The sequence below is a fragment of the Sabethes cyaneus genome, chromosome 1 (genome assembly GCF_943734655.1).
Source record: "Sabethes cyaneus chromosome 1, idSabCyanKW18_F2, whole genome shotgun sequence".
Lineage (NCBI taxonomy): Eukaryota > Metazoa > Arthropoda > Insecta > Diptera > Culicidae > Sabethes > Sabethes cyaneus.
The window spans coordinates 130,057,561-130,083,323 of record NC_071353.1 but is presented as its reverse complement, the minus strand read 5'-3'; the positions used below and the strand labels follow the sequence as shown (position 1 = coordinate 130,083,323).

Here is a 25,763-nt window from a genome sequence, read left to right as displayed (position 1 = left end):
CACATATTTTTATTGCTCTCTCTCTCTCTCTCTCTCTCTCTCTCTCTCTCTCTCTCTCTCTCTCATTTTCAAAAGCAGACAGGCCTCACTTCGCATGAAGCATTTGCAGCAACGGTTCCCGATTACCAATATCGTTCGATACTCATTTTTACACTCATATAACTACAGATCAAACCATGACAACCAGTTTGATTACATTTTTTGATAAGTGCAAATGCTAAGGATAGTGCACTTTTGATTTATTGAATAAGAAGGTAAGTATCAAATGAAGTATAAATTTGTTTTTATTTTTCTCGTTGCAGGACTATTTCCCTACACATACCTCCTGTTATATACCGATCATATACCGGTTATATGTAGGGGCACCTATAGAAGATTTCTATACGGCTTCGGCTACGGAAGTCATGGAATGGCAGAGTCTGAAAAATAGGACGGACTTCAAAGATATACTTTGCACGAATAAAACGCGGACTACCATTCGGCCGGGTTATCAGTTTCTGTAAGGTAAGCAGATGCATAGGTGTGCAATTTCTGATGATGTCATCACATATACAATCTTCAAGTAAATGTTGTAAACTAAAGTTAGGAACGCTGGCCTCTCGGTTTTCCTGGAGCTACTTAATAAAAAGAATGATGTTTTATTGTTTTGAAGACACGACGTAAATGCAAGTCGGAACATCCTGGACTCTGTTCACAGCGAAATATTATTTTCGCTAAGCCCAAAACCTGTTTTTACGAGGTTGATAAAATTCAGTTGCATCTCACTAGCAGCACATCTGTAAAATTACCACGTCTTGTTTCACGATTGCTGGTTCTGAGTTCTGACTACCGATTTGATGTCTCGTTGGGAAAAACTTTAGTGAATTATGATGCGTTAATGCTAATTTTAGAACCTTCTATTTCTTTTTAGGTTCTATTTTCTAATTTCAACGTGTTCTTGGTTAACAGTACATCTATACCTAATATTAGTTCTTCTATAAGTGCACAGAGTAAAAACTTGCAGTTTCAGCAACCATAGTTTAGCGGAAATATGCTGGAAGTTTCCGCTTCTGGTAACCGTTTGGTTTAGTTTGGTACGATACGTTCTTCGATGTTTTAGTTGGCATAATGTGGCCAGTTTCAAACATCGTTCCCATCCGTACTGCTCATCAAAATTTCATATTCAAATAATCATTTTGGAACTAGTTCTGACAGAAGAGGATGAACAGGGTGTACCAAAAAAAAAATGTCAATCTCAAATTTCAGTTCATTTTTTGTTTGTGTGTAGTGAAATATGTATGACCCTGATCCGTCTCGTAAAAATAAATATGTTTTTATCCTACCCTGTAAAAGTTCAACCCGTTGTCATCGCTCTGCGAAATACAGAGGGTGTTTTCGATAGCACTTTTCAAAACAGTGAAACCAGTCGAAGTCAACTTACCGTGCATTCTCACTTGCACCGGGAAAATGCGGTCGCTGTTGGTGCATTCATCTGTCTCGATGACATTAATGTCAACTGTAATCCTTTTCAACCTGCTGCTGTTTTTATTTCCAGAAGAACTGGAAGCAGTGGGTGACGACTAGATGAGTTGCAGCTGCACAATACTTTATTCATTTATTCATGATATTCGAATAGATGGGAAAATAATGGGATTAGAGCGACATTGGGATGTGGAAAAATCAACCGTAAATTTCGAATTTATATTAGAAAAATTTAAGCAAAATGGATGCACGAATATAGTACGCTCAAAACAATTCGATAAAATACCTTCCGAACGGAAATAGATTCATTCCTGCATGGAAATTCGACCAAAATTTATCTAAAGCCCGTTGGGAACATAAATTTTATTTCCGATATGCCTGATGAATTCCAGTGCCAATGAATCCCTGCCGTTCTAAATTAATGTCCGGTAAAGTGAACCCAATTACTCGGCTCGGGTGCGTTGTCTAGCCAACCATCGGAATGCATCGAACTCAATCGAAGGATCAAACATCCGGCCGTAGTGTCGGTTGTGTGTGCTCACACAAGCACAGACCGGACTCGATTCTGCCTCCCCATCCCGTCGTATTGAGTCGGGTCTGAGTTCGCCTAGCATCATGTAAGTAATGTGACATGACACGACCAACGGGCTTCAGTTCTGAAGAGAACGAATCCAATTTGGACAACAAGCTTTTCTCGTTCACTTGCTGCAACTGTCTCTTGCAGGATTGAATGAATCTGATACAAACGGGTGGCTGATGTGGTAAATACGAGCTTGAATTGTCCAACAATACGGATCGAATGTGGCAGACCGTCCTGCTGACCCTTATGGTCAGCAGTATGGCACCAGCGGATAATGAGCATCAGAATGCTACATTTGATGTACCAAAAGCATCGGTGGTGTTGAGGGATTTTCATTGGAATTAGTGAAATTATAACAATTTTTTTTTAATATTTTGGAATATGTACGAGTAAGTAACTTTAGAACTGTTAAATCACAGTTAAGTAAACTTTTCATGCTAGTTCGTTGTTGTGGTTTGACAATCTAATCAAGCACGACAGATGAGAGCCATCCGGAAATAGATGATCCGCAAAAGCCGATTTGTCGTAACCAAATTAGTATTCCTTCCGCATACTCTTTCAGTTGTCCCTAGTGTACGTTTGCATTCACACTCACCTGTAGCAGCGGCAGAAAGAAGCACAGAAACTGCCCGAAGATCCAGTTCTGGATTAGCATCACCATCAACGAAATCGGAAGCACAAATGCACACTGTACCGTATGGCAGACGGCCAGATTGACGATGAAAGCCTGGGTCGCATCCCGGTGTAGGCGGTACTTGCTGATGTAGGACACTATCAGCACGTTCGTTGCGATTCCCAGAGCAGCCGGAATCGCGTACATTACGATAAATATGGGATAAATCCGGGCGACAACCGGCTTCAGCACCGGGCTGCTGTAGTCGCCATGCACCGTTTCGTTGTGATCTCCGACAATCCCCAGCACAACCTGGGCGACCGTCGCTAGGAAGTTGTCCGGTACGTTTTTGAAGTCAACCGACCTCATTGTGACCGATTGCTATCACTGGAATGGAACCGCATACACATTTATTAGCACAGAAACCGATTAGCTCCTACTGATGGCCATTACGCCGAACGGATTTTCCATCTATTTTCATGGAAACGCTTTGATTTTCATCGTTTCATCACTACTGTAGGCTGTCCACGTTTGGAGAATTTGGTTACTGTATGCTTCAATTACACTACTATTGTTACACTATTATTGTAATGCACTAAATCACAAAAAGGGACATCATTGGGGCTTAGCTAATCATCTTTGATTCACAGCACCAATCGAACAATATCTAGCGGTTAACGGTTCCCTAATGACCTGTCAGAAAAGAATAATAAAAACGAGAGGTAGGATTAATTTATCGAAGAAATCAAATGGTTAGTAAAAAGAATAAAGAATTCGATTTCAATTTAGTGGAATAAATTACAGATTTCATTCATGTTATGTAGAGAACCTACCAGTATTAGTAGTGATTTTCCAATCAGAAATCTATATTTAGATATCGTTATCGAATAACACAGTACAGTGGTGGCAGTGATTTACGTGAGCTGGAAAATATGTACCTTCCTCTCATCCCCAGTTGTATGATTTTATCTCGTATTCCAATGTAGTTATCGATAAGTCGCAACGTATCAAAGCACGAGTTCAATGATAAACATGTGATTGCCTCAGAGCATGCACTTTTTGCACGCTCCCTGTTGCGAAAGGATATACGGTAAGCCAGGAAGTGATAACAAGATTGCGCGTGTTCCCTTTGATGTAAAAGTGGTGCTGATAAACGAGATGTATAAACTCGGCGTAGAATTGCATAAAATTTAAAAATTGAGCATTCATCGGAATTAAAAGTATATCGGTTCTTTTTATTAGTGGATGAAAATATTCCAATACAATAATGATCACTTTCAAGGAATACTTTAAAAATAAACTAACCAAATGCGATGATAAATGAATATTCATGCTAAGCAAAGTCTTGGGTATAAACTTCTTTAAAACCCATTATCGGGTAATTATCGACAGACTTCGCAATCGGTATTGTGCATTGTCCCCGACAGCGCACACGTTGGGCTTTCTGGCCATATGCCCAGCCTACCACACTGTATTACCTTCACAATATTAGCATATTTGTACACTTGATACCGTTCGTGGTTAACGCGTCTGCGCCATACTCCATTTTACAATTTGCCGCCAAATATTGACCGCAAAATTTCATGCTCAAAAGCGTCAAGCATTCGTCGATCATCTTCCTTTGGTGTCCATGATTCATGTCCGTACAGGGTCACCGAGAGGATTAGTGTTCTGTAGAGCGCCAGTTTTGTGCAAATTTGCAAACTACGGAACTTCAGCTGGCTACGTAATTCGTAGAAAACTCGATTCATAGCTGAAATCCCACCCGCTATTCTAACGCATGATTTTGACTCATCTAGTATCTCACGAATCAGCGGGATTTCGTCGGAAATCCATGCTCTAGCGTTATCTGGTACAGCTCACTTTGTTTGACTGAATCGAACGCCGCCTTAAAGTCCACAAACAGATGTCGAGTCTGCTAGTTTTACTTCCGCAATTTGCTTGGTAACTGACGTATGGTAAACATCGGATCCGTCGTGGAGTGACCCCCACAAAACCAGCTTGACAGACATAGACGAAAGACTCCGCTAATGTTCTCAGTCTATAGAACAGGATACGGGAAAGAGCCTCACAAGCAGAATTGAGCAATGTAGTGTCTCGAAATAGGGCAAATGAGGCCATCCAACCACTCCTTCGGCGTTTGTTCTTCCTCGCACATTCTGACGATGATTCGGTGGATTACTTGGTACGCTAATCGCTCTTCACTTTTAGGAGTTTGCCCGGTGTAACCGTCTTTCCCAGTAGCCTTACCGTTTTCAAGCTCACTGATTGCCTTCTTAACCTGCTCCTGTATTGGTGGCTCCATAGGTTGGCCATCCCTCACAATTCTTATCCTGTTGCTACTGAACTCCGTGTTTGTCATTTCTGGTGGAATGTGCTCCTTCCACCTGGCTGCTATCGCCGTATTGACAGGTTGCCAGCACATTCTCCCATCACAGGCATGGCAAAATTCTTGCACCTCGTCGTGTTGTAGAAACTCCGTGTGTCGTAGCGGCTGAATTTCTCCTCTGTTCCAGTGAGCACGTCCTTCTCGTACTCGCGTTTTTTCAGATGGTGGGTTCTTTTTCCACAGTTCTTGCCTCTCTAAACCTTTCTTCGTTCTGACGTGTAGCCGCAGTGAGCATGTTGCTCCTGGTATAGTTCTTCTCATCCAAGTTCTTTCACCACCTTAACACTATGGAAGGCACCTTCACTGATTTCAATCAATAGTCGATTTTTTTGAGCGTGAAAGATATAGCACATTTCTGTTACCTAAAGTTTCAGTTTTCGAAAACAGACACTGAGTAAGCCTGCAAGTCGTAGGCGAAATACGTATCTGTCGTGAATAAAATATACACAGTAGAATTAAATTGGATAAGTTTTCTTCTTTTTTAATTTTAGGTTTCGTATTCCAGACGCTCTAAAAACTTCAGTCTTCAGACATTTCTGTTAGCAAATTTGCAACTTCGATTGATTTCACGATAAAGATAGTAATACATAGTAAGTAAGTACATAGTAAGTACATCTCATTTATACGAATCTAAAAAATGCTTCGTGCATTATACGAATGTTAAAAACCTCATGTTGAAACTAGTATAACACCGACACCTATCAGAAAGTAGCGGAATCTCTGTTTTCTTCGAAAAAAGTTGACATGATGGGCATCGAAGTTAAGCTCGTCTGTTATCCCAAGTAACAATTCCAAGTTTCATAAAACCGCTAATAAAACTACAAGCTCCACCAGAACTTTCTGATGACCGCTATAAAACTGCCTTCTGACTAAGTGGCCCACTCTTCAGAAGGTTTCCATTACCGCTATAAGAATCAGGTCATAAGCTCAAGTAGTCGTATCACGCTCTACTGAAAGCAGCAATAAAACCGGTTAAGCTTTCGCTACTTGACAGCCATCGCCATAATTTAATAAAGCTTTTCGCTTTTCGCCTCCAGTGAAAGCTAAATAAGTTCGCCAGCATTATCAACTTGAAAATACATGCGTGAGCAGCAAAGTTATAGTTTTGCTGTCAGATTATTCTTAACGATTTGGTTTAGGTATAGCGACCATAATAAAATATCCCATGGAATATTTCATAAATTTTAAGCAATTTCGTTGGTTTGCAGCATATGCGCATTTAATTTCATCGTGCATATTGATATGATAGGTGGATAAAATATACGCGCCACTAAAATTTTGCAATTTTCGAAAACTGGTTGTTTTAACAGAATAAATATGTTCAGTTTGTCAATCTCAATTTCTAGCAAAATCATTTTAGTTGCTTCTTGTGGCTGGAAAACCGAATGATAATAACTTTCTTTCTGCAAAACCCTTTGCTTTGATAAATTTTTGTTTGCGAGCTAAAACAAAATACTAGAATATGGCAATATGGCTTCGCATAAAAAAATGATCTTGGTGTTGAACTGCGGTCTTCTTCATAATAGCAGCAAAAAAAAACTGTTTGGTCAGGATGCTACCGATTTAATAGCTCTATAAAACTAACAGATTTAATGCGGTTTGACAAGCAACCGCGATAAGATCAATTTTTATTGGTGCGTCATTTTGTATTGCTACGCCACACTTATGGTAAGTTTTTAAGAGACGTGGTGCCGCCAACAAGTTTTAACGTGGTATTATAAGCAACCACAATAAATTTGCTTTATTAACAGTTTTATTATGGTTTTCTAGCTAGCTATAAGTGTGTTTGGATTCGTATTCTTTCGGTATTTCGCAATGCTACAATAAAACCAGAGGTAATAATTAATTCCGCAATAAAACCTTTATAAAATTCAAGTAAAACCAAGTGGCTTTAGAGTTGTTACTTGGGATATTACTGTAAGAACAGCCGACGACGCCGCAAATCATAGCACCACGACAACCATGTTAAGCAAATCATAATTGCACAAGCATATTTTTTCTCTTACACACAATCTTCAAAGCCCGATGTTGTCGATAACGATGCCAGACAATAACCGTTCGTCAAATGCGTTCTAGTTCGAAAAGTACTACGAATATGTTCTCGTACCAAATATAAACCATTCGTAATAACAACTTTTGTTGTAGAAAAGAAGCCTCCGAATGTTTTTAAAAGGTATGATTTTCTTTCAGTGACAAATATAGCTTTACAAACATTTTTTCTAAAAAAACAATTTTATGTTCTCAGTGTAGAGCTTCAGAAGCGCATCTGTCTAGGTATGGTAGGTTTCCTATCCAAGGTTCTATCAGCAGAGAACCGAGGTGGCTTTTACCGTATCAAGCTTTTCTCTCCACTGTACTCGGTCCTAGACTACTAGTCGCCTATGCGTTGAGCACGCGCAAGTCGGCTTCAACCTGGTCGAGTCATCTAGCACGTTGCGCCCCTCTGTCCCTGGTGCCGGTGGGGTTCTTGAAGAGAATGGTTTGCACTGCTCCGTCGTTCAGCATCCTTGCGATGTAGTCGGCTCACCGTAGTCTCCCAACTTTCGCTAGCTGTATGATGGGAGTATCTCCAAGTAGTGCCTGCAACTCGTAGTTTATATACCTAAGCCACTCTCCGCTACCTTTCGTTCAAATACGGCAAGTTCACGTATGTCTTCCGTAAGCAAAGTTGCTGTCTCAAGCCCGTAGAGGACTACCGGTCTGATAAGCGTTTTGTACATCATCAGCTTTGCGCGGTGGCGTATGCTCTATGATCTAAGCGTCTTGCGAAGGGAAAAGTAAGCTCGATTTTCAGCTTGAACGCGTCGTTGAATCTCCTTACTCGTATTATTATCGGCAGTGATCAGAGATCCCTAATATACGAATTCATCAACCACTTCCAGTTATTCGCGGTCAATGGGCACTGTCCGTAGGACACAAGCGTTGCTTTTCCTGATTTGTAACAAAATGCTCTTAGCTTCCATCCTAGATTGCCTCCGTCGTCTGAAGGTTTCTAGTAAAGATGTCGAAATCATCTGCGAAGGCTAGAAGTTAGCTACTTGTGCTGAAGATCGTTCCTCTCGTTTCGATGCCCGCTCGCCGGATCACTTCTTCAATAGCAGTATTGAATAATCCATCCATCCCTTTGCCGCAACCCTCTGTACGATTTGAAAGGACTTGACAGTGGCCCCGAAATACGCACGTAACACATCACTCGCTCTAAGGTAGCTTTGATCAGGCGCATCAGTTTGTCCGGCAAACCGTTCTCGTGCATTATCTGCCATAGCTTTTCACGCTCGACTGTATCCTATGCTGCCCTGAAATCCACGAAAATATGAAGCGTGGCCACGTTGTCTTCCCGACATCGGAGAGTAAAAAATGTATTCCGTAGTATCACGGGCCCTCATAAGGCTCACCTGGTAGTATCCTACGAATTCTCTTGATTTTGGGGATTATAGACGACGTCACAAAATAGTGAAGAGCACCTTGTAATTACACCAATCCGATCACCCTTTTTGTAGATGGGAGAAACTGCACCTTCCATCAACTCCTCTGGTAGTTTCTCCTTCTCCCAAGTGCTTAAAATTATCCATTGAAGTGCTGTTGGTAGTAGTTCTTGGCCACTTTGGAAGATTTCTGTCAGGAGTCGGGCCTTTCCGGAGGCTCTATTATTCTTCAGCTGACGGATTTCTCGACGGATCTTTTCGATCGGGAGCCTGCACGCTGTTATCGTTTGTAGGCACTCCTAGGCTAACTTCCGTTGCGTCTCCTTCTGTTATATCACCATTGAGATGCTCATCAAAAACTGCTTTCACATGGCGACCACTTCGCGCTCGTTTGTGATTACACTGAAGTCGCTTTTTACGCGACTATTTTTACGCGAATTTCGGAATTTACGCGGTTTTTTTACGCGCATTTCGAAATTTACGCGGTTTTTTTTATGCGAATTTAGGAATTTACGCGGTTTTTTATGCGATTTTCGGAATTTAGGCGGATGTGCTCAAAACGGTTATTTTTTCGCGTTGTGTTGAAATCGACAAAGTTTTTTTACGCGAAATTTTGGTCTTTTTTACGCGATTTTCGGAATTTACGCGAATTTCGGAATTTACGCGGTTTTTTATGCGAATTTCGATTTACGCGGGACGTATCCTTCGCGTAAAAAGCGACTTGAGGGTTGAGTGTATATTCCCTCCCTCGTCCCATGTTTTGGTGTGTAGGGTGATTTATATATTTTGGACAGGCGTTAAGCGTACTCTATTTTGGACAAAATCAGATGGAAAATGTCCAAAATAGAGCAGGCGTAACGCTTGTCCAAAATAGATAAATCACCCTAACCCTTACGAGTTTGCTTCACCTTTTCATAAACTTGCGCGTGTACTAACAATCATTTGCCCGGAATATTTATTGTAGCTCTTCATGATCTTTGTCCTTCTTCTGGTGAATGGTCTATTAATTAATTAATTAGTTTTCCACAGTTCATGTCTTATATACAATAATGTAATATGAAGCAATAGAAGCCGTCTTTTGAGGACTTTGGTTACGGACCAAAACGGAATGGAATTCGTCCGATTTAATGTTGGAACTCCTAATCCTAAGGCCTATTCCTAAAACCTGAGTATGAAATGGAGAAGGCAACTAACAGAAAGCGCCAACTTTGCTCTGACCATCCCAAGTGCCTATCTAGTGCCTCCACGTAGCCATACCCCGTAATACTGCAAATTGAATTACTACTGAGTAACTGAGCTGTGGGGTGCGGGGATGAGTGGCTTCCGGCTCCTAATCTTACAATTGCCATACGACCTCTTTATCAAATAGTACCTGTAGTAAATCATATATGTTATTGAACTATTTTTTCTGTTTCAGCACATAAATTTCTCTTAATTACTCTCTAGGACTTATTTTATCAAACTAAGCAATAGCTAAAGAAAGAGTAAACATTAAGCGACGATCTACAGGTTATTCTTTTTGTGCTGGTACCGAATGGCCGAATTAACAAATAACCGAAATTCAAATGGTCGAGTTTCAACAACCGTCACAGATAGCCGAAATTATATTTAACCGAATCACAAAACGCCAAATTCCTATTTGGCTTAGTCTGGTAAGGCTCACCATGAAAAGACAAATTTTCTCGGAATGCCTAAACAACTATTCAGTAAATAAAATATTAATTGGAAAGCAGTATACAAATAGCTTTAATCGAACAAAAAATAAAATACACAATATAACTATTTCCTATACAATCAGCAGCAAATGTTTTCCAGATGATCCAGGGAGGGACGGTCACAGGTCGCGAGTGTTCGCCAGTGATCCGCCATCATAAGCGTCGGCCACTGTAGAATGCAGCCATCCCGAAGAAACCACGTCTATTTATAGGTGCACGTATTTTCCTAGGTTTACCCATTAGAAGAGATTTTCCCTTAGATGAATCCGAACGAGCAGCAGCGAGTAAGGACAGCATATATCTAGCCTTTGTGCTAACTGAAGGCCAGAAATAGTTTCAACCGAATATGACATTTGGTTATTCGCGTTTCGTCCATGTTTGATTTGCCCATTAGATCTTTTATGCCATTTGTTGTTTCGGCCATTCGTGATTCGGCCGTTTGCGTTTCGGCCATCCGCGGGTAATCCTTTGAAAGTATTTTGATTGACAGAATGGTTGAAAACAATGTATGCTTTCGAAGGTTTCGTGTTTTGTAAGAACCTCTGACATATTTTATACTGTGTTTCTGTGTTTTTCCTATAATGGGTATTCGAGACATCAGATTCAGATGGAGTTGAACGATTTAGTTTTCCAACAGAAACTTCGTTAATTTCATTTTATTTACAATGAACTGGCCTGCAAAATAGTGTATCATAAACACTCCGAAAAAAAAACCTTCATTTTGTTTTGGTTTCATATTAAGTTCGCAGGCGTAAGTTATCACCTGAGAGGCATTAAAAGCATCAAATCATTTTCTATTGTTAGCTATCTTCATTTATAAGCAAAAGCTCACTCGGTAGGTACTTACTTCTTTTTTTTCCTGTCAGTCAGTTTGTGTCCTAGTCACGCACGTGCGATTTGGAAAAATTGCGCTTTAATATGTTTTCGTTCAATAATATGACTGAGGTATAGTTACTGTGCAAATGACTGGCATAAATAATACTATTCATCATTCCAATCCGCCGTTGCCAGTTACAAGCCATTCTAGCACAATACCATTAGTGTATAGATTATTGCCCAGCGGCAGATTAACAGTCTGTACTGCTCCAAGAGACCGAGAATCGGTCGAATAATGTTGTGAAAGTACGGTCAGTGTCCAGCGAGTGATTTTTTTTGCTCTTCGTTTGCATGATTGGTATGAGTTGAGCATTTTTCGGTTTTGCACTTTCTACCTAATTCAGCTGAGTCAAGGTAACTCTGTGCTTTAGCAAAAGCCGTTTTTCAAACATCTAATGAAGAATTTTCCCGAATGAAAATCACGTACTTTGTTTTATTGCAGTTGGCCACATTCCTGCCACGCCAGCTGTATTCATTTTGAATGTTTTATGTACAAAACACAATTTTATATATAAATCAGTCCCTAACAGAGTTAGGACTGTGGAAATCTAGAATGAAAACGTGTATTTAAGTTTCGTCTGAATCGGTGATGAATAAGTGTTTTGATACTTTCTCAATCAAGAGAGTTCGACGGAAGGCGAACGAAATCAAACCAATTTCTGGGTAAGCAATCCTTTTACATCCGACGAAGTTGGTTGCTATTCACGTAATTTCCAACTGAAAGAAACATCAATCATATCTCGAACTCGAACTATGTGTACGTGTATTTTCGTTCATTCAGCTACATAGTCGCTACGGTACCGGTCGTCGTAAGACTGTATGACCTGACCATGTCAGCATTTCCGAGAAATCCTGTACACGCTGGCGTAAGGATACGTTTTGCTCTATTAAAATGAGATTACCAACTTTCTGCGGCAGCTTCTCTGTTCGAGTCACACGTGCAATTAAAATCTGTTCCGTAGCTTTCCAGAACCGATGTTTCATGTTTATGTGATATATTTTGAATGTGGTACAACTTTTGCCGCTGCTGTTCCTTAACAGTGGCTTTGCCCGTGGGGGATTTATTCAGCTTTTGTGAATGTTAAAGTTGAACTTTTCACGTTGGTTTATGCAAAGGAAAATGGTACCTACTCTCAGCGTATGGTGGAAAATTGTTGATTGAAGTAAAACTATTTTTGATAAGCCATCAAAATCGATGCAGAAAATAAATAATCGATCTTTTGCCAGCTATTCAGGATAGCAGAAAAAAACAGAAAAAATAGTTATTACTTTTTTACTAGAATTCCAATTATATTGAAAACAGAATCATGTGGTCGTTGGGATACCGTTTTATATCCCTGCGTGGATTAAAAGCTGTTGGTTTAGTTAATGAAACTAGCAGTTTTCCTTCGAATTGCATCGTGGTAAGTGTGGGTACAGGCTGTACGTGAAATGACTACCGTTCTGTATGACGGAATAACTTTGTAGAGTATTCCAGCTAGGGTAAATTAACCATTAGTTGACCAGTTAGTGCTTAAGTAGTTTTCTTCCACGAATTATTTTGAACTGGTAACGTTAAACACGCAACCGATGGCACTTACAATACGAGTAACTTTCGATTAAACCTGAAAAAATATCACTTTATGTTGCAAATCTCTATATTTTACATATTTTTTAAAACAGATTGGAATGTCCGTTTTCCTTTTATGGACCTTTGGTTTACAATAGGATAACGACCGGATCAATTATAGGAATTCTAGAGTATTTTGCATGAAGAGGGTCCACTAATGACGACATTTCGCACTGTTAACCATAAAATCGACCCTAGCTTGTTGAAAATGTCAATTTTAAGGCATTATTCATTAAATTCAGCTAAAATCTTATATACTGAACTATGTGGTATGCTTTGTACTTTCTGTTTCACGTCATATATCCTCAGAAATAACACACAAGCTATTAAACGCCGAAACTGTACCCGAGGTCCTTTATAGGTAAAGGGTCCACTATAGGTTAACTTACCCTATTTCAATTACTCGTTTAAATTAAACATGTATTTCTAAGAATGAAATCCTGTTATCAAGTTTCTTGCTTCTACAATGTTACGTTCTCCATTTTGAACGGAGGCTCGGTGGTTTTAATTGAAATTCTAATTTCAATTCTGATGGTTTAGTTTCCGTACTAGTTGTACTGTTTCGTTTCGACCTTTAATTTTATTTTGACGTCATGATTTAATTTTAGTATACATTTCAAATTTTGAACTTTAATATGCTTCCTCTGATTTTTGCTATTGGATTTTCTCTTTTTAGTTTGTTGCTTTTTGATTTTTGCTTCATTTTTTAATTTTCATTTTTGCGCTTTTTGCTATTCTTTTCTCAAGTTATAACTTTTAATAGTTGGTTATAACATTGAAATTTTGACTCTTAATTTACTTTCAACTTCCAATATTCAACTTTTAACTGCCAACTTTAAATTTTCAACTCTTAACTTTAAACTTTAAACTTTAAACTTTAAACTTTAAACTTTAAACTTTAAACTTTAAACATTAAACTTTTAACTTTTAACTTTTAACTTTTAACTTTTAACTTTTAACTTTTAACTTTTAACTTTTAACTTTTAACTTTTAACTTTTAACTTTTAACTTTTAACTTTTAACTTTTAACTTTTAACTTTTAACTTTTAACTTTTAACTTTTAACTTTTAACTTTTAACTTTTAACTTTTAACTTTTAACTTTTAACTTTTAACTTTTAACTTTTAACTTTTAACTTTTAACTTTTAACTTTTAACTTTTAACTTTTAACTTTTAACTTTTAACTTTTAACTTTTAACTTTTAACTTTTAACTTTTAACTTTTAACTTTTAACTTTTAACTTTTAACTTTTAACTTTTAACTTTTAACTTTTAACTTTTAACTTTTAACTTTTAACTTTTAACTTTTAACTTTTAACTTTTAACTTTTAACTTTTAACTTTTAACTTTTAACTTTTAACTTCTAATTTTTAACTTTAAATTTTTAACTTTTAGGTTTTTTATTTTTTTTGAACTTTTAGCTTTTTCATTTTCCATTTTTCATTTAGCAGTCACTTCGCACTTCAATGACATTTGACTTTGGTCTTTGAACTTTGGACGACGATTTCGTTTCACCGCCGGTTCAAACCCAATTCCAATCCCTGTTCTAATCCTCGTTTCAAACCCCGTTCCAATCCTTGTTCTAATCTCCATTCCAATCCCCGTTCCAATCCCCGTTTCAATCCCCGCTCCAATCTCCGTCCCAATCCCTGGTCCAATCGCCATTCCAATCCCAGTTCCAATCTCTGTTCCAATTCCGGTTGCAATCCCCGTTCTAATCACCGTTTCAATCTTCGTTCCAAACCCCGGTTTATTCCTCGTTCCAATTTTTGTTCCTAACTCCGGTCCAATCTCCATTCCAATCTCCCCGGTTCAATCCCCGTTCCAATCCTCGTTTCAATCCCCGTTTCAAGCTCAATCCCCATCCCCGGTTCAATCGCCGTTTCAATCCCTGTTCAAATTTCTGTTCCAATCCCGATTGCAATCCCTGTTCTAATCACCGTTTCAATCTTCGCTCCAATCTGCGCTCAAATCCCCGATCCAATCGCCGTTCCAATCCCCGTTCCAATCCCTATTCCAATCCTGGTTTCAATCTCAATCTCCGTTCCAATTCCCATTCCAATCCCCGTTCCAATTCCCTCATTCATTCTAGTAATCGTTCCAAGCCCCGTTCTAATCCTCATTCCGATCCCCATTCAAATTCCCATTCTAATCCCCATTTCAATCAACGTTTCAATCCCCGTTTCAATTCCCATTCCCTTCACCGTTCCCATCTCCATTCCAATCCCTGTTTTAACCTCCGTTCCAATTCCATCCCCCATCTTATCTTCGTTTCTGTTGCCATTCCAATCCACGTTCCAATCTCTGTGCCAATCCCCCTTCCAATTTCCGTTCCAACCGCCGTTCCAAACCCCGCTCCAATCATCGTTTTAATCACTGTTCCAATTCTATCCCCCATCTTATCTTCATTCCAGTTCCCGTTCCAATCCCCGTTCCAATCTCAGTCCAATCCCCGTTCCAATCACAGTTTCAATCTTTGTCCCAATTCCCATTCCAATTCTCGTTTCAATCCCCTTTCTTATATCTGTTTCAATTTACGTTCCTACCCTCGTTCCAATTGCCGTTCCAAACCTCGTTGTTGTTACCGTTCCAATCCCAGTGCCGATTCTACCCTCCAGCTTAACTTCGTTCCAGTTCCCGCTCCAATGCCCGTTCTAATCTCCGTTCCAATCCTTGTTTTAATCACCGTTTCAATCACCGTTCCAATTCCCATTCCAAACATCGTTTCAATCCCCTTTCTAATCATCGTTCTAAACCCCATTCTAATTCCCGTTCCGATCCCCGCTCAAAAGCCCATTCCAATCTCCATTTCAACCCCCGTTCACATCACCGCTCCAATCTCCGTTACAATCCCTGTTTTAATCTCCTTTCCAATTCCATCCGCCATCTTATCTTTGTTCCTGTTGCCGTTCCAATCCCCGTTCCAATCTCTGTTCCAATCCATGTTCCAATTTCCGTTTCAATCGCCGTTCCAAACCCCGCTCCAATCCCCGTTTTAATCACCGTTCCAATTCCATCTCCCACCTTCTCTTTATTCCAGTTCCTGTTCCAATCACAATCACGTTCCAATTCTCATTCCAATCCCCGTTCCAATCACTGTTTCAATCTGCGTTCCAATTTCCATTCCAATTCTCGTTCCAAAGCCCGTTCAAATTCTCAATCCAATCCCCGTTCCAATCTCTGTTCCAATTATCGTTCCAATCCCTACTACAATCCCCGTTCCAACCCCCGTACCAATCCCCGTTCCAAGCTCCGTTCTAACCCCCGTTCTAATTTCCTTCTCAACCGACGTTCCAATCCCTGCTCAAATCTCCGTTCCAGTCTTCAAGCTTAGGTTAAGTTATTAATTTTAATCCATTTATTTGAAGGTTTAGGTTAAGGTATCATAACCTGTGGAATAATATATAGCAGCAAACTGTTAATAGGGTACGGGACGGTATTTTCCGCAGGTTTCAAAATTCAGCCTATTTGACTGTTCTTTCGCCAATACAGTAATGTTCCGATTTTGTCATCTCCCGATTTTGTCTATCCCCGATTTTATCAGCTTTTTATCCCGATTTTGTCAGCCTATAAATTTTGTTGAACTTATGTGTTTTTAGACATGATTTATAAAACTTTTCAGTCTGCTTGAAACTATTTCGATTCTCTGGCGAAACTTTTTGAATAAAATCATGCCATCTTGCGAGTTATACGGGGTCAACATTAGCGTATTTTTATAGTAAAAGTTCTATAGTTCCTAAACAAGCAAAGGTGGAGGTGTACTATATTCAGCAAAGTTGTGTATGTTTACTATTTGTATAATTTTGCAAAACAGGAAAAAGTCATACAACAACTACAAAAACGGCTAAAATATAAAAACTAATTTTAACGATTTTTCATTTATGAGAAATAGGATTTTTCTATCTTTGCTGAAGAGATAGAAGGTTACTGTCTTCAGTAAAATTTCTTGTAATAATATGCTGTAAAACTTTGCAGAACACATCAATAACACATTGAAACACATTGAAACTGAAGAAAAATAAATTTTTAATTGCACTTTTGAGGGGATTAATCAAAATTTTAATTCCGCTGGACGATAGAAATTTTAATTTTAAGAAACTCTTCCAAAGGTTCTATAAACCTAAGACCAAGGTTTCCCGCTCAAAGCTATTGCGCTCCAAAAAAGGTTCTACACCAGTGTGCTGTGCCCGGTTCATTGAGCCTTCGGTTGACCAATTGAGGGTTAAAATTTAATATTTAGTAGGTGTCTTCGATATTGCAAGGTCTTAAGTCTTGAATTTTGAAAAAAAATCGAAAAAAAATTTCCCGATTTTGTCAGTTTCCCCATTTTGTCAGCCCAAAATTCAACATGGGGCTGACAAAATCGGAACGTTACTGTAAATATACTTTGCCGACATACAATTTTAATATGTTATAACTATTTTCTAAAGACTGTAAGTAATCTACTACTTTTTATTTAAAGAACGTCAAAATCACTTGTTCTTCCACTAGAACTAGGCTATAGGCCGAAAAAGTAAATGCCATCGCTTAATGGGCTGAAAATACCCTCCCGTACCCTATAATCTAATGGAAAAATAACATGTAAACGGTGGTTAGATGGTAGGGTAAGTTAACCTGTAGTGAACCCTTTACCTACAATGGACCTCGGGTACAGTTTCGGCGTTTATTCGCTTGTGCTTCTTATTTCTGAGGATATATGATATGAAACAGAAAGTACTAAACATACCACACAATTCAGTTTATAAAATTTTAGCTGAATTTAATGATTAATGCCTCAAAATCGATATTTTCAACAAGCTAGGGTCCATTTTATGGTAAACAATACGAAAAATCGCCATTAATGGACCCTCTTCATGCAAAATACTCTAGAACTCCTATAATGGACCCGGTCGTTATCCTATTGTAAACCAAAAGGTCCATAAAAGGAAAACGGACATTCCAATCTGTTTTAAAAAATGTGTAAAATATAGAGATTTGCAACATAAATTGATAATTTTTTAGGCTCAATCGAAAGTTACTCGTATAGTATGTGCCATCGGTTGCATGTTTAACGTTACCAGTTTAAAATAATTCGTGGAAGAAAACTACTCAAGCACTAACTGGTCCACTAATGGCTAATTTACCCTACATCAATAAATCTTTTTGCAAGTTTGAAAATAATTTATCATCTTGCATCTTACCACTGCACTGAGTGGGATGCTTCGTTGGCCGTAAGCAGTTATTTCTATATCCCAGATGGTAGTTTCAAACAGTAAAAGGGTATTTATAAAAATAACATTTTCCTTCGTTTTTTAACTCTGGAAAAATATGTAAACCGTTCTCTACAGTATTGAGCCGATTATTTTGAAACCAGACTTGCGTTTGCTCCCTTTCAGAAGCTTTGTGCTATCATATTTATACAATCTGTATAGAATTACTTGTAGTTAGAGAAACGCAAACGAGCATTTGAAAGAAAATACAACGTGTATCGCTTTTGATAGGTATTCGTTTATACTTTACAGTCTGCATCTGACAGTGATATGTAATAGAAGTTTGCATGGCAACAATCCGCAGCTATTTGTATGTATAAGTATTCACATGAGAAGTCTTTAGCAATGTAGGTTAATTTAGTAAACTGTCTACCTACCATATTCATTCATCGGTAATACCCATCTTGCAAACATGTGTCACTCAAACTAAGCTTTCCTTTTCTGATATTGCGGAAAATATATTCTCAATCATCAACTTCCAGCCACAGATGCTGCCTGCATTCATTAATATTCACCAAAAATTAGGCAAGCAATAAAGTTATATCGCATAACCTCCGACACTCCGACAGACGCACGGACGTAAATCAGCCGGCGATCGTGAGCATGACGACAAGATTGAATTTATGATAATTGCCTGATTATGTTGATAATAAAGCGAGCCCATCGGGCAGTTTTGGCACTGCTGCTCTATCATTCCATCATTGTGGACCGATGATGGCGATTCAACGGGCAACCGTTCCGATGACGTTGTTCGGCCACACTTCAGAACAAAGTTCAAGCAAACACTTCACCCGGGTGTGTTGTAATGTTGGTTGACCAATTTATGCGTGTGGTCGCTCGCTCGACGGGTCGCGCGGTTCAATATTCCTCTTCGTCCTAATATATTGTAATAACATACCACGAAAGGGTGCCGGCGAAAGTGCTGCTGGCTGAAGGAGGTTTAACTATAACAAAAGCTACTGGTAGTGGGCCGCACGTGTTGCCGCACTTGAATCGATCGATCTGGCAAATGGTGGCGCAAATCTACGCATCAGAAACTGTTGCTTAAAGCATACGGGAATGGATTTTATTGGTTATAATCAGTTGAGTGAAGCATCGATAAGATATCAACCACCATTCGGTGGTTGTTTTGATCAATTTCAGTACAGGCGCTTAGTGAAAACAACCATTCGCCTCCATAATTATCTACACAAAGGAGTCAATGTGCATGTTGCACAGCAAGTGTCTATCATTCAATTACAAAATTCAATTGATAAACTCGCAATTTTCCCAAGAGTGGCATAAGTTTAATGTGATTGATTAACTTTTCCCCTGTAGCATCATTATTGTTGCCCTTGTTGGTTGTTGCGATACCGGTCAGAAGAGCCTCTTGGGCCTATCATTTTCCCTCTTATATCTTCGTTTCAGTTTTCTGCTGGAAACTTTCACCAAGTACACGCCTCCGTACACGGCACCGTACATCAGCCAGCAATCGATCGCATCCTTGAGAATGAGAGCCATCTCCCGAGTGGATTGGCTGTCGTTTTGCGATTACGGAGTGACAAATCCCGAAGCAGCGAAAGAGTAGCGAGCTGGGTCCGAAAATTTTCCCCTCTGTGGATTGCTGCTGTAAGGATTACCCGTTGTGCAGTGTCAGTCGGATAGGACAAAGAAATTCACCGGGCGCCGGGTCCGATGGCTCTAATTGGAATCGAGGGAATTCACTGGTAATGGAAGAGTGGGCGGGCAAGTGTAAAGCTGAACAACGCGCTACTTATTCGCTGTGAGGGCGGTTGAAGGAGGACAGCTATGAAATGCTTTTTTGTTGTCTGGGAGCGTGAAATACACACGGAGAAAATGTGTTCATTGCAGTATTTACCATCAAAGTTTTCCGATGATAACGAAAAACCTCTGTAAAAAATCAACGATGAAAACTGAGCCATGAAATTGGTTAAACTCCAAGTTAAACTGTGTAATAATAGATAAGACACGTCCTAAAGCATTTTTTTGGGAATGTCCTTTAATATTAAAATAAGCAGAAGTTCACTTATCACTTTTTTCTGTTTTATTGCTACTTTTACTGAAGAAGTACGTTTGCAATTATAGCAGCAGTTTTGCATTGTCCGACTGCACTTCTCGAGAATTAATTTACCTCATGACCAAGGTAGCACTGGTTTGCGAAGTGATGCAGTTTTTTTTACCTCCTGACTCTCGTATCATTCATTCTCTTGAAAGAATATTTTCAAACATTCAGTCAATATTAGGCGAGGAGAAAAACCTTTTAGCAATTAATGAAAAGTGCTAACTTTACTGATATTGAAAATTATTAATAGTAGTTCTTTTAGTTTTGCTGTGAGAACGTGTGGAAAAGAAATGATCGATTGTAAAAAGAAATGTAGAAAATGCTGGTCAAATGTTGTTAAGGCTTGTAAAAAGCTGGATATGATTGTATGCTAGTCTTTTCATAATAACAAATATAGTTGTTTCAAAGGAATAGTACAGTGTTTGGATTTGTTGTAGTGGTTGAAACAAAGAATGAAAATCTTTCTCCAAACAGTAGAAAATCCGTATCTAGCTTATTACGCGCCATAATGGCGGATGCTGTGATTCGTGTTCGTAATATAGGATTAGGAACAATCGTCTGCATACATCAAATTCTTGTTGGCATTACTGCACCGATTAGTCCGGTATTGTGACTGTCCGATTCGTTGGTTTACAGCTGGGAATGCTATTGACTCATTCAGTGGTCTACCTACTTGGATTGAGGCCGCGTTTCCGAAACTATCAGCACCGGTTAAGTTTTACCAGTTTCCCTGCGAGTATCTGTTTCCATAAGTACGCTGCTTTCGTCCAACGTCAGCAGATTTTCAAATCTAACGCCTGATTCACATGCCAGATCTGCGCAAAACGAATTTGGGTTTGTTTATCTGCAATGCAGGAGCAATGCAATTTGTGTTGTTTTACCTCCAGTAAACAGACCACATTTGGCTAACGCCACCCTATTAGGGTAGGGGAGTGATGAACAAAGCTTCACAAATGCAGCTCCCTGTAGTCACTATTCTGGAACAAATTCTCCAGACAGATCGGTGGTTAGCAACTGATAAAAATATTTGCTGCTTTGCGAAAAGCACTCTGCATATTTCCCGACACGTGATTTTCCGAAAAGTGAACATGCTTTTGGCAAATACTGTATCGACCAGTTCACGTAGTGTGCCAATAGAACATCTCACAAACATACACATGATTCGTAATGATATAATCAAGAAAAATACAAGATTTACAGCTTATTTCTGAAGAATGCTCTAACTTTTCTGCCGCTGCCTTTCATGAGGTTTTGCACAACGTTCACTGAAATTATTCGTACTGCTGCAGATCACATTTTTTTAAACTTTCAATGGAGTTAGCTTCTCTACCTTCCTTCTTGAGATGCCTTTTGATTATACCCTACACTGATAATAAAACTTGGCTTATAGTACGAAAACGAGCGTTTGCTTTACGAATTCTTTCGTTGTTTTCTACCACGAATTAGATTCGTAAAATCAATCCTGAATGTTTTGTACATAGTAACAAAGCTATATTCGTACGAATTATTGCATTTTACAAAATGGTTCGTAGATTTTACGAATGAACGAAAAGGCTGTCGATAAAAATAATACTAGGTTTCACCATTTTCCGATAGGTACGATAGGTATATTCGTACGAATTATTGCATTTTACAAAATGGTTCGTAGATTTTACGAATGAACGAAAAGGCTGTCGATAAAAATAATACTAGATTTCACCATTTTCCGATAGGTGTCAGTATGTTACATTACCGACACCTATCGAAAAATAGCGAAATCTTTATTATCTCCGAAAAAAAGTTGATTTTATCGGGAATCGAACTGAGCTCGTTTGTCATACTTCTTTACGAACAAGCCGACGAAGCCGCAAACCACAGAACCACAACTACTGCATACCAAGAAGGTTATAATTGCACAAGTCTATTTTCTCTTCATACAATCTTCGCATCCCGTTTTCGTCGATAACGATGCCAGACAACTATCGTGCATCGGATGGATCTTGATGCTAGGCAACTACGAATGTGCTCTCGTAAAAAATACGAACCATTCGTACTAATAACATTTGCGGTAGACAATAAACCTACGAAAGTTTTTAAATGGTATGAAATTATTTGTACCAGCTACGAATATAGTTTTACGAATGTTTTTTCAAAAACAATACGAAATTATATTCTCAGTGTAGTATCTTTCAAGTTACCACAGTTCTGGTTTATTACTTTGTTTTCTTTAATTTTTTTCGACACTTACGATGAGAGTCTTGGTCCACATGGCCAACATAATTGATTGATAAACGGAAACTCAGATGCTCCGAACTCTGGCTTCAAATGGAACGGTCCGATGCGACCCCAGCTAATTTAAAAGACATGGTTCCGTAACATCCATTTACCCACCCATGGTAACCAAAATGTATTTTTGTATGGTTATAAACTACAATGATTCGCAACAATCATTGTTGGTGAAGTATTCGATTCGGTACGACCATATATGAATCGAATGGTTCGGTACGACTATTGATAAGTAAAACGATCCGTACGGTCATTGTTCAATAAAGTATATGGTTCGGTACGACCATAGTTTCAGGAAATGGTTTGTTCGACCATTGGGAATAAAATGATTCTGCATAGCCAGAGGTTGTAAAATTCGCAAAATGAATAAACACGCCGGTAAACTATTTTATCATGAGAAAACAGAGAAGCGATTGGTTTAATTCGCCTATAACTAATGAGCCACATACATTCACGCTTCATGGTGTCTCTGAATATATGAACATCGTGTGCAACGCAAAAGTGCCAAATAACACTTTCTGCTGCTTCTACAGCAACTAACACTACTTTAAACTTTCAACTTTTCGAGTTGATATTATTTTGAATACTTTCTGGCATCCCCGAGCCAGAAAGTATACCCGTTAAGACTGTCGCAGTGGCCTTTTAACCCAATGCCCTTCTGGCATACAAAAAAATACCCGTTAAGTTGGCCACACTCAATGTTCAATATTCAATATAAAATTTTTAAACGAATTCTGATGTTCACTATTAGGTGATTAAAATTCAAAGCCGATGGACCATTATCGGCATGATAGGCGAATAGTGTATGCTCATGAGGGATGTTCATCGATTCAAGTAATAATATTTTCGTGAATTCTCCAACCACTGTATATGGTATTTGATTAAGTTGGTTCGGTACGACCATATATGAATTAAATAATTAGATACGACCATTGACCAGTCTTATTATAGGAGAACGAGATTTTTTTTGTAGGCCAGAAGAGCGTTGGGTTAAAAGGCCACTACGACAGTCTTAATGATCGTGTTTTGTGGCAGGCCTCGAGTGTTGCATAGCAGAACTGTCCTGCACGCAGTGCAGCTATTTTGTTTATTTAAATGCAACACCTCAGCCAAGCAAAATTCGAAAATGTTATTTATGGTGCATTTACGGAGTCAATTATTATCTATCAGATTGCTGTACTAAGTATTGCTCTATCTCTCTATCTATCTATCTATCTATGCTCTACTAACGGCGCACTCTCAATTCACACTGACTGGTGCGCAGACAGCGCTCTTGGGGTACCACGCAGTGTGAACTGAGAGTGCGCCGTAAATACTTGAGATAGAGCAATACTTAGCTCAGTAATCTTATAGATAATAGTTGACTCTACAAATGCCCCATATATGATATTTCAAAATTTGCTTGACTGACTTGCTTGAATAGGTGCACTGAGTGCAGGGCAGAACTGCTACATAATTTACAAAATGCTCATACCCATTGATGGAGCTGAGCCGGATAGTTGTAATACACTCAAATCTCGTTTTACGTCCACTACGGGGGACGTAAAAAAATCGGTCGTAAAAAAGAGGACGTGTTCAAATTGTGGACGTGAAAAAATGAGGACGGTAATTCAAATTTTGGACGTAAAACGAGAGGACGCTAATTGACATTTCGGACGTAAAAAGTGGATGTAGTGTACATACTACATGGTTATTAAACCCAATGACCTATTTATGATTTAGGCTCCAAACTTGATATGCAGTTAGAAGAAAACTTCCGAAGAAGTAATACCTTGATAAAGCAAGAGTCCCGCGATTGCAGAGCAGATGCGCTGAACTTTCAGGATCAGAGTGCAAAAGCGGCAGGTGTCGGATGATCCCGAGCAGGAGCGAAGAGCAAAATAATATCAAAATCTGTTATTGGAAATCGAATAACTCATATCAAAATTTGGTCTTGTTTTGGCTGACATAATTGGTAAAATAACAAAAAATAATATCAAAATTTTACTCCTTCAAGGCCAAAAGAATAACTACTTGTGCTATCTGAATAACAAAGCAATAACATGACTGTATTCAGAGTTTAGAATAACATATTTTAGTATTATTAAGGTATTGAATAACAAATGCAGTAGTATGAGATTTTAAAAAATTATTTTATAAAATATTTATAATCTAAAATCTCTTTAATCAATAAAAAAAATTGTACGAAATATATCGAATGTCATTTTAAGGCCAAAATAAGATAGGATAACAAAATCAGTTATTAAACTCATCTTACAACCACTGTTTTAAATATCTACTCAATAACAAAATGTGATATCAATGTATCTCCATATCTATTCAATAACAAATGGTTATAATGTTATAATGGTATATATAAGGAGTCCAGTGATTGTGCATAGCTTATTACGAGATGTTGAGTAGTTTTTTGGCTACTGCAGAATTTGGGTAGATAAACTGTTTGGCTTGTCTACAACCCTGTGTTTGATTGCAACAGGGATACTATTTCTAGCTTTTCCCATCTTTTAATTCGCCTTTCACGGCGGATGTGGAGGTACCCAGAAACGGTTCAGGGCGCATCCTTGTCTAACAGCGAAAATAGCAAAGGTCCTAAAGTACTACCTCGCGGAACTCCAGAACCATTCTGGTACCTCAATTGACTGGAACCCAATTAAACGGCAATTTTGGCAATTGCGTAGATATGAGCTAAGCCATAAAAGCAAGTGGCAAACAAGATATTATGATCGATTCGAATGTCGCTTGCATCCATGTAAATGGCGGCGATTTGATTATCCTGTTGCATAGTGCGCAGACAAACCGAAGTAAACTCCAGTAAGTTGGTAAGAAAATTGTTTTGAATCGTGTAAGTTAGACATCTTTTCAATGGTAGTAAATTAAATAGTTTTTTAATCATATTTTATCTGGTGAGAAGAGGAGAGGTGTGGGAATTGAATATAGAATATCTGATATAGAATATTGCTCATCCCAGCATCAGAACATGTCGCGAAATTCAATATCTCAGCAGTGTTGCGTTGCGCTACTATCGTGAGAAAACCGTTCGGTGCATCATCGTATCGGCAATCATCGGTATCGTCTAGATTTCGACCGCGTTCAACGACCTGACTGCTGGCCGCAGTCAGTCGTCTGCAGTTGACTAACATGTAAGACTTGGGGAATTCTTTGTGGATGTAAAATAGACTTGGCACAAATTTTAAGGAATGCACTAGTTTAAGCTTTTTAATTCATTCTTCTAGGCTCTTCCTGCTCGGATTTTTAGTAAATCCTCCACAGTATAAGTTTCTCCATATTTCTTCAAGATTTTGAAAACCGCGGACTTCGAACACTTCGCGATTATCGCTGATAATAATCGCAACGATAACTTCTCGGAGTACCATTTGTACAGCATTAATCTGCGTGTCGACATCCTAATCTGACTCATGCTCTTGAATTTTGTACTTATTTTGACATTTATCAGTCATATTGCAAGAATGAGCATTTTACATAAACACTGAAGTAGTTTTCGTAATCTTTCAGTAAGAATT

General features: G+C 38.7%; 1 protein-coding gene across 1 annotated transcript in view; it reads right to left on the bottom strand.

The window, feature by feature from the left end:
- LOC128744928 (G-protein coupled receptor moody) overlaps window positions 1-3,023 on the bottom strand; it is a 141,564-nt gene extending 138,541 nt beyond the window's left edge. The window contains exon 1 of the mRNA XM_053842030.1: window positions 2,637-3,023. Within this exon, the coding sequence (XP_053698005.1) occupies window positions 2,637-3,023 (387 nt within the window). The remainder of the gene's footprint in view (window positions 1-2,636) is intronic.
- Between the last annotated feature and the right edge of the window lie 22,740 nt (window positions 3,024-25,763).